General features: G+C 37.7%; 1 protein-coding gene across 2 annotated transcripts; it reads left to right on the top strand.

Moving 5' to 3' along the window:
• Positions 1-292: 292 nt before the first annotated feature.
• OTX2 (orthodenticle homeobox 2) lies at positions 293-2,175 on the top strand. 2 transcript variants are annotated; one of them, XM_040411837.1, is made up of 3 exons: positions 293-389; positions 1,120-1,271; positions 1,555-2,175. In XM_040411837.1, exons 1-3 carry the CDS (start codon positions 293-295, stop codon positions 2,173-2,175), a joined length of 870 nt encoding a protein of 289 aa, XP_040267771.1. The 2 variants fall into 2 exon arrangements, with proteins under 2 accessions (XP_040267771.1, XP_040267770.1); XM_040411836.1 differs by having other exon boundaries at positions 1,108-1,271.
• The last annotated feature ends 8,519 nt before the right edge of the window (positions 2,176-10,694 follow it).

Raw genomic sequence — 10,694 nt, 5'->3', positions numbered from 1 at the left:
TCTAGTCAGCATCCCCCCCTGGTCTATAGGCAGCTGGGGGGTCTGGGGGCCCTTTAAGAGCATGAGCAATTGACTAGTAAACCTCACACATTAACAAGTCACCATAGGTAAAGGAGCTGCCTGCCCCCAAGCATACTCAACTTAATCAACCAATTCCCATTGACTTGTAGAAAACTGTACTAAAAGGAAGAGAGAATCCCTGGACTCCTCCACAACCTGCTGCTGCCACCACACCACCACCACCACGATTCCAGACTGCTCTGCCATCTGTGCTCCAAGCCAATATACTAGCATGATGTCTTATCTCAAGCAACCACCTTATGCAGTCAATGGGCTCAGTCTTACTACCTCTGGGATGGATTTGTTGCATCCGTCGGTGGGATACCCTGGTAAGTCATGCTTCGACTTAAACCTCAGCACCTAGATGTGGAGGGACATGCACAGATTTATTAACCAAAAACTAAAATTCTGAGCAGTTGGTGGAGTGTAATTTAATCTTGCCTGTAATATGAAATCTTAAATTATGTGTGTCTTTACTTCATTAATTTACTTTACATTTTACTTTAATTCATTTTTATTTTTATTATTATTTAATGAAATATATAAAAAAAATATTTTAGCCATTTAAAGATTCACATTTTCCGTTGAAAATTTTTTATGTAGATGGATAAGATAGTGTATTTTTATAGTTTTATAGTGTAGTGTATTTTTACAGTTATTCATTTTTATAATTATGTTTAAAAATGCTCATTTATATTTATACACACACATTATTCCATGTGTTACTACTTGCCTTGAGATATTTATTTTACTTCCAAATACTTTTTATTACTGATAAATATTAAACAAATCTTTTTTAGCTCAGATTATTTTTATTTTTCTTAATACAAAAACATTAAAAGATAAAAAAAAAACTGAGAAGCTATACTGTTTTTTCAGATAACATTTATTTATGTATTCTTTACTAAACACTAGTGGGGGGAAAAGTGTAGCTTCTAGAAGAAGAACTTCTGCAGTTATGCTTCTGGGACATATGGCGACTAACCCAAGTTGTGATCTAGTATTGTTCTTGTACCATGAATATAACACCAAACCAATGATCAATAGCTATGTTTTCAGCTACCCCAAGAAAGCAAAGAAGGGAACGGACGACGTTCACCAGAGCTCAGCTTGATGTACTTGAAGCACTTTTTGCCAAAACTCGTTACCCTGATATCTTCATGAGAGAAGAAGTCGCTTTAAAGATCAATCTACCAGAGTCCAGAGTGCAGGTGAGGGTCTTCATCATCATCACCATCTCCACTCTGTCCCTTCCTCTCTACCTGTACATGTATTGATCCCTTCTGAAGATAATAGATCTCCTGATCCTTGTTCAATTATTTGCAAGGTTTCCTTCTGAGATGATCCTTCAGTTTGCTTGGTAGCAGAGCCTTTCAGCCACCTGAGGCTCCATGATTGCATTTCCTTTGTACACTTAGTTCACTGTTTGCATGTCTCTCGGCCTCAGGTGTTATTTTTTAATTAATTTCCATTGCTTTTACTTTAATGTCCAAGGTGTGGTTCAAAAACCGTAGAGCGAAATGCCGCCAGCAGCAACAGCAGCAGCAGAATGGGGGTCAGAACAAAGTAAGGCCTGCCAAGAAGAAGACATCTCCTGCTAGAGAGGTCAGCTCAGAGAGTGGCACCAGTGGTCAGTTCACCCCTCCTTGCAGTACCACTGTGCCTGTGATCTCCAGCAGTACTGTCCCAGTGTCTATATGGAGCCCAGCTTCCATATCTCCTCTTTCTGACCCTCTCTCGACATCCTCTTCCTGTATGCAAAGGTCCTACCCCATGACCTACACCCAAGCTTCAGGCTACAGTCAAGGATATGCAAGCTCAACATCTTACTTTGGGGGAATGGACTGTGGATCTTATTTGACACCTATGCACCATCAGCTCCCTGGACCAGGAGCTACACTAAGCCCCATGGGCACCAACGCAGTGGCCAGTCATCTCAATCAGTCTCCTGCTTCCCTGTCCACCCAAGCCTATGGAGCCTCCAGTTTGGGGTTCAACTCCACCGCTGACTGTTTGGATTATAAAGATCAAACAGCCTCCTGGAAGTTAAACTTCAACGCTGACTGCTTGGATTATAAAGACCAGACATCATCTTGGAAGTTCCAAGTTTTGTGAAACCCAACTGGGAACTTTTTCCTTTTTTCCTTCTTTGTGACAAAGACACTTGGACATTCCAGATTGAGCCATGTCTTGGTTGAAGACGACAAAGACATTTTTATTCTTGTCCACAGAAGCCCCCTTTCTTCTGGATTTGGATCCCAACAAAACTTCTCAAATGAAGGACCTCTATTTATCCTGTGTCTCCATACACTGGTGATCACCATAGTTTTTAGCCAATGTGTTGGATGAAAGGTTGAAGGCCATTCTCGCTCAGGCAGTTCATTATCTCTCCAAGCTCGGGGGTCCAGTCTGCACCCATGACGGTGCCCAGTGTTAGCCAACTCATGGCATGGCCATATGGCAACTAGATGGCACTGAACGCTTCAGGGCTGAGTGAATTGTGCTTTACTGATTGTCATAGATGCACTACTTTATTTAAAAAAAAAAAAAATGTTTATAAGGAGTCATGATGTAGTTTTTAAAAGACAATCAGTGTGTGTCTTATATAAATGGTCAATCTGTGTTTCGTTTTTGTTTTTTCGTTTTTTTTTTTGTTTTGTTTTTCAATTCTGTGCTAGACTTCAAAGCTGTGATCTCCTGTATTGTATGCAACTGCGAACTCCATACCAGTAGGGGTTCAGCTATGATTTCATATAATTATATAAAAAAAATCAGAGCCAATTCCACCCCTCCCCCACTCATGATGAACTGCAACGAAAACTTTTATATCGAATGACTGTTTCCCAAATCAATGAGGAACCCATTGGAAAACAGGGAAATTAACATGCATCATGGACTGCAGAGATCCCTCAGTAATAAAGACTATGGAGAATTGCAATGAGTAGTGGCCCATATGTTTGGCTTTGTGAAGACCTATATTAATATATATCCCACGCAGACCTTTCTTTCCTGCTCTGGATCCAGCCAATATGTATGATTATATTAAAATGACTCTAGCACAATTTGTGAGTTGATCTTTGATTGTTGAGAATATTTGGGGGGTACAATATCAAGTCCTTCTATCATACCACACGTGTGCTGTGTGTAGGCAGACCTGATTATTGTGCACACTCATCTACCTTAATTGCATTGCATCAACTTTTAAATGTTCGTTTGCAAAAAATATAATGGCAGGAGATTAGTGACAGCAAGGCAGGGGTTAAAGGCATGGTACTTAGCATAACCTAATTAACAAGTACATTGAGATATGACAGGAATTCCCTGTTTTTCCAGTTTTCTCCTTGCACTGCTGGTATTCCACAAACTATTTAGTTTTGTCCGACTTAAAGAGGAAAGAAAAAGCCGGAGCAGATGAAGCGGAATTAACGGGGGAACAAAAGATCATTTAGAAAGTGGTAAACCTATAATTTCATGCACTGAAAAGAAGGCGCCCTGCACTATTTTTTAGGCGTATTTTATGGGTAAAAGTTTGCACCATATGTTTTCTCCCTGCGGCTAATACATACCATCTCCTCCACTACTGAGAAATATGTGTCTACATCCATATGTCTCCATAGATGGATAACTATAGCATACAAGTTCCGAACCATACATTTTTAAAAACAGGTGACATTTAATTTCTACAGTTTTTTTAAATATATATTTATAGCTAATAGGTATATAGAAATGTATCTAGTTGGATTAAAGATAGATAGATAGATACATAGAAGGATACAAGAAAGAAAGAAAGAAAGAAAGAAAGAAAGAAATCGGGTATTATAGATGGGTACTAGATGTACAGACCATAGATAGAAAGAAAAGAAGAAGAAAAAGAAAGAATATTAGATGTAAAGAATATAGATAGAAAAGAGAAAAAAAGAAAGATAGAAAGAAAGAAAAAGAATATTAGATGTACAGAAGATAGATAGAAAAGAAGAGAAAAAGAAAGAAAAAGAATATTAGATGTACAGACGATAGATATAGATACATAGATAGATAGATAGATAGACAGATAGATAGATAGATAGATAGATAGATAGATAGATAGATAGATAGATAACTCTACCTTCTAAACTGACTTATATAATGTAAAGATAACTAAGCCTCCCTGATATTCTGCTCTAATAGTGTAGAATCAGATACAAATATTTAACCTTAATGCCAGAGAACATTGCAGAATTTCCTATAAAATGTTTTATTCGCATTTCTGTAATCAGAACTGTATAGAAACAGAGCTTTTCTGAATGTCCAGCTGATACATTGGTTTCCGGTTCGGAAATAAGAATAATAAAATATTGAGCCCCATCATAGGAGGTATCTGTGGAGGTGAAGCCTGCTGCACTGGGTGAGTGTGGGGTTTTGTTGGTGCCTTCAGGTCATTGTCCACTGGAAAGAGGACACTTGATATCCCGAATGGTTTTTAACCCTTTCTGTTAATTATATGTGTTCTACGTTCATATGTGGTTTTTTTTTTTAAAGCTCCAATAACACTGATTATCCATTACCAGAATAATAGAAAAATCTTCTCCTGCAAAACTAGTTTTCCTTTTCTACACACATGCCCCCAAGAAATCACACTACCCACTAATAATCTAATTCATTATACAGCACATCTTAAAGTCACACTAATTATTATATTAATAATTATTGATATTCCCATCACATGCAAGCACAATTTAGTGTAACATTATTAGTGGTAGTAATAGGTATATTAATAATTCATATATATGAGGTGTCCGGGGAAACTGCCTTGAGTAATTATACCTTCAACCTACTAGGAAGGTATATGTTCAGAAAATAGGGGGGCTTGCAAAATCTAAAAATTTGCTAAATGTTTCAATATTTAATATTGAATTGTTTTTAAAACACTATTAAGTATTTATTAGGGTATAAATATCCCTAAAAACGCTATACACTGGTATTCTTCCTAATAATAATAAATATATATATATATATATATATATATATATATATAATATTATCTGTATTATTATTCAAATAGTAATGCAAAATTAAAAATATAAAATAGTAATATAATAAAAATTAATATAAAATTTGAGCCAATACAAAGATGTCAAGATAAAGAAAAGAATCATGTTATTTTATTGTTATTCAAATAGTAATAATATCAAATTTGTAGTGAGAGAAGGTGTAAAGACAAAAAAATCTGGTTATAATTTTTATTATGTATATTAATATTATCTATATTATTATTATTATTATTATTATTATTATTAATAATAATACATTTGTATTAATATAAAATTTGCAGTGATACAAAGGTGTCAAGAAAAATAAATCAGGATATTATTTTATTATCTATTTTTATTATATTATTTTCTTTATTATTATTCACATAATAATAATAATCATATAAAATTTGTAGTGATACAAAGGTATCAAGGCAAAAAAATATATTTGTCCTAGTTTTGCAGCTAGATAGAAATACAGATAAGTAATAAGAATAAGGGAGATTTCCGGGTGGAAGTGGCCTGAATGGGTCTTGAGAAGGATGAAAACCCCGGGAGCCTCTGGGATGGAGGCTGCATCTGCCTCCACAGAGGCCCCACCCGAGCAGAAGGAGGTGGCAGCTCGCCAAGGGCTGCACCAGCCCAATTCCCAACCACCACCAGCTTTTGTCTTCTTTTAAAACTCACCCCATTGTCTGGGCTCTCCCCTCAAATTTAGCTGAGGTGTGAGAACATGTCAACAGGAGTTTAGTATTGATCAGAATAGTCTTCCAAATGCAAGTCTTCATTCCTAGCAAGTGCCTGTGTGATGATGGGAGACAGCAGCCTCCACCAGCAGCCAGTTATGGCTCTATGAAATAAACAGCTTTTATTTAGTATTAATTCAGCTGATTTCTGTGAAAATCCATTGGAATAATGGCTCTTTTTAGAACACAAGAAAAGCCAAATAAGATGGCAAAATGGGGCCTATTAAGGGCCCCATTGCGGTACTGTATTAGTCCCAAAGAGACTTTCAGGGGATGTGAATGGTATTCTGGGGGAGGCACATTCAGACCATCTGAGTTGGTGCAATTATTGTGTTAATAGAAAAGTGGAGCCCTTGTATGAACCCTAAAGAGAAAATACTGAAGAATCGTTAACTTTCTATTAGGATTTTGGAAGGGAGGGAGTGGAAGCATTTGGGGAACAGGTACAAAAGCAGCTCTGGTGACTGATACTGTACCAAGGTGGGCATGGTGCCCCAACAGAGACATGCAGATACCATATGGAACCATTATCCTTATTTATTTATTTTTATATGTGTATTTATTTATTTATTTTGTGCACTTACATAGTGCATTTAATCCTTAGCTATGTGCCCTGTTAACAATATTTTATACCCAGGAGATAGGTTGTTAACAGTTTTGTGATGATTAACCCTTTATGTGACAAGTACAGGCAGACACTACACATAGGTCACAACTTTGGCTCATGGGCTCATGGCTGTGCCCAGCGCTTGCGTCTCTGCATCTATTTAAAAAAAAAAAAGTGTTAAGGGTCCTTCATTGATTTCTAGGGGATTTATTCGTTGTCATGGCATACAAGCTGATTTGTTTTTTATTAAAAAGTGAAGGAAAGTCAAATCCCATTCATTGGTATTTCGGGAAATAGATACAAATAAAGCATCAGCCGTTGGAGGTGGTGAGGCAAAATATTTTTTACAGGATACAAAAGCTAGGGATCAGGAAAAACAAACAAACGGAGAGACTAAGAAAAACAGATCCGAAAAAACTACACGGCTTTGTAGATTTTAATTTTCCAATTAAAAATAATAATAATAATATTAACCAAAACTCACCAAACTGTATAGTTTTTTTTTTTAGCTTCTCTGTTTTCTAATGCATATAATTAATTAATCATACCAGCTTGCATCAGTATCTCATATTTATTTTCTTCATATGGGGCAATTTTCATGACCTACTAGTGTGCGATTTTCCAGCATGTCCTGTGGTTATGGCTCCGGATGCATTCTGGCAGCAGTTGTCCCATAGACTTGAATAGGAATGAATTTGACTTTTTCTTTCACAATATCTTTTGCCTGCACCAGTGCATCTCAAATATTCACCAATTAAAAGAGTATGGATAGTCTAGTGCAAGGTAGGCTAAGATTGGGCTCCCACCAGACACTTTTTGCCCGATTTCTTTCATTCATTCTTTCTTTCTTTCTTTCTTTCTTTCTTTCTTTCTTTCTTTCTTTCTTTCTCTCTCATATCTATCTATCTATCTATCTATCTATCTATCTATCTATCTATCTATCTATCTATCTATCAACTATCTCCTCTGTACATCGAATATTTATTCTTTCTTTCTTTCTTTTAATCTATCTATCTATCTATCTATCTATCTATCTATCTATCTATCTATCTATCTCCTCTGTACATCGAATATTCTTTCTTTCTTGCTTGCTTTCTCATAATCTATCTATCGTCTGTACACCTAGTACCTATAACTATAATATGTCTTTCTTTCGCCTATCCTGAAATAAAACTTTCAAGACTGATGCAAAATATTTGCATACTGGTTTGCAACCTGGTGCAGTAATGAAAACTGTTACCCATGGCCAGTTTTTTTTTTTATATCTGTGGTTTCTATCTCACTTTTTCTGTCATTGATCCATACTGATTGGGCACCTAATGCTCATGCAGAAAGATATAACGATAAGTAGAAAGTTATGAGATAGATATAAGATAGATAGATACACACATAGACAATAGACAAACAGATACATGTGAGTGAATGAGATAGATAGATAGATAGATAGATAATAGATAGATAGATAGATAACAGAAAGACAGATAGATTTGAGATAGATAGATAGATAGATAGATAGATAGATAGATAGATTTTGGACAGCCTTGATACATTTGTCTGATCTGATTACATTTTTTATGGAAAGCCCTGGCTGTTAAAATCTGTATCAGAAGTCAATTTCCAGTGACTTTTAGGCTCATGATCCATTAATAAAAATCTCCTTATATCCTAACAGCACTTAGGGGCTGTGATAGCAGATTAGACTCTTAATGGATGCATGATGCCTCCCCCACCTCTCATGTCTGAAGAATTGGGGTCCTGATGATCAGATTATCAGGCAGGATGGCTCTTTGGGGCTGATGCTCTTATGGGGATCTTGTGTAATGGGATACATCCACACACATCACTTTGCAGAATGGGCTTGTAGCTACATCATATGGACAAAGAGTGAAAATAAATCTTAATATTATCTACTTATATATCCTGGTATCGGGGGATGTGTGGGGGCCATATGTCCTAAACAACAGGATCACCATGATGGACAGAAATAAAGTGGATGCGCATTGTATTGCAATATAATACTATCTATCTATCTATCTATCTATCTATCTATCTATCTATCTATCTATCTATCGCTTCCTTGACTGGCTAGCTATTACCGTACAATCATATTGTGATTATTAAACGACCACCATGGTCTATGGTCCTCACAACCATAAAAAAAAAAAAAAAAAAACATTTGTAGTACAGTCCTAATTAAGTGCGGGTATATTTTGGAGGCAGGTAGGGGATTGTATCTGCTGAGTCTGTAGGGGTGTCCAGAGAAGGGTGTGGGGGTGTCCAGAGAAGGGTGCGGGGGTGTCCAGAGAAGGGTGCGGGGGTGTCCAGAGAAGGGTGTGGGGGTGTCCAGAGAAGGGTGTGAAGTGTCCAGAGAAGGGTGCGGGGTGTCCAGAGAAGGGTGCGGGGTGTCCAGAGAAGGGTGCGGGGGTGTCATAGGTAAAAGGCAATTATTGCTACATTGCTAATTGTGAACAACAGCGCTGCAGGTGACCAGAGACATGAACTGCACAGCCTAAGTACTGAAAAGGTGAAATAGGGTATGGTAGATTGGATGTATAGAAGGATAGATGGATGGGTGGATGATAGATAATTCGATAAATATAATATAGATGATAGACCAACATAAATAGATATCTATTAGATAGATATGAGATAGATAAATAGATAGGTTATAGATAGATAATTATCATAGACAGATATATAATCTGTAGACAGATAACTATAATATACATAGGTAGATAATATGCAGATAGATGACAGCTCTTATTGCATGTATCTATCAGGACAGGTCTCCTGGCCGCACTCCCTATGTAATATCCCTCCCAGTCCAGTAGTGCACCGCCGGCATGTACAGTGTACAGTACACAGACAGCACACATGTACAGTATACAGTACACAGACAGCACACATGTACAGTATACAGTACACAGACAGCACACATGTACAGTATACAGTACACAGACAGCACACATGTACAGTATACAGTACACAGCACACAGCACACACATGTAAAATATACAGTACACAGTACACAGCACACACATGTACAGTATGCAGCACAGAGCACAAATGTACAGTATACAGTACACAGACAGCACACACATGTACAGTATACAGTACAGAGCACAAATGTACAGTATACAGTACACAGACAGCACACACATGTACAGTATACAGTACACAGCACACATGTACAGAATACAATACATAGACAGCACAAATGTATAGTATACAGTACACAGACAGCACAAATGTACAGTACACATGTACAGTATACAGTACACAGACAGCAGACATGTACAGTATACATTACACAGACAGCACACATGTACAGAATACAGTACACACACAGCACACATGTACAGTATACATTACACAGACAGCACACATGTACAGAATACAGTACACAGCACACATGTACAGTATACAGTACACAGACAGCACACACATGTACAGTATACAGTACACAGCGCACATGTACAGTATACCGTACACAGAAAGCACACATGTACAGTACACAGCACACACATGTACACAGCACACATGTACAGTACACAGCACACACATGTACACAGCACACATGTACACAGCACACATATACACAGCACACATGTACACAGCACACATGTACAGTACACAGCACACACATATACACAGCACACATGTACAGTACACAGCACGCACATGTACACAGCACACATGTACAGTACACAGCACACACATATACACAGCACACATGTACAGTACACAGCACACACATATACACAGCACACATGTACAGTACACAGCACGCACATGTACACAGCACACATGTACACAGCACACATGTACACAGCACACATGTACAGTACACAGCACACACATATACACAGCACACATGTACAGTACACAGCACGCACATGTACACAGCACACATGTACAGTACACAGCACACACATATACACAGCACACATGTACAGTACACAGCACGCACATGTACACAGCACACACATGTACACAGCACACACATGTACACAGCACACACATGTACACAGCACACACATGTACACAGCACAGACTCACAAGCCTTTTCCCCAAGGTCTGCAGAACTCCAGGGTTTATAGAACAAAATGTGCTTAATAGGCGAGGAAGGGCTTTAATGGAGGCTCTCCCCGGCTTCCAGATTAATTCCACTTTTATTACACCCCGCCACTGTACATCCACCGGAATGTGTACAGGATTCGGATTTGTTCAAAATAATTACTTTCAAATTTCGCTTCAAATAAGCATAATAAA

The sequence above is a fragment of the Bufo bufo genome, chromosome 11 (assembly GCF_905171765.1).
Source record: "Bufo bufo chromosome 11, aBufBuf1.1, whole genome shotgun sequence".
In the NCBI taxonomy this organism is placed as follows: Eukaryota; Metazoa; Chordata; class Amphibia; order Anura; family Bufonidae; genus Bufo; species Bufo bufo.
The sequence above is the reverse complement of the archived record's forward strand: the minus strand, read 5'-3'. Positions and strand labels throughout refer to the sequence as shown.

Excerpts from the sequence above, each read along its gene's own strand:
- OTX2 (XM_040411836.1), top strand. The coding sequence starts at position 293 with ATGATGTCTTATCTCAAGCAACCACCTTATGCAGTCAATGGGCTCAGT. Across the intron at positions 390-1,107 it reads TCCGTCGGTGGGATACCCTG|CTATGTTTTCAGCTACCCCA; the intron begins GTAAGTCATGCT and ends AATGATCAATAG. Across the intron at positions 1,272-1,554 it reads TACCAGAGTCCAGAGTGCAG|GTGTGGTTCAAAAACCGTAG; the intron begins GTGAGGGTCTTC and ends TTAATGTCCAAG.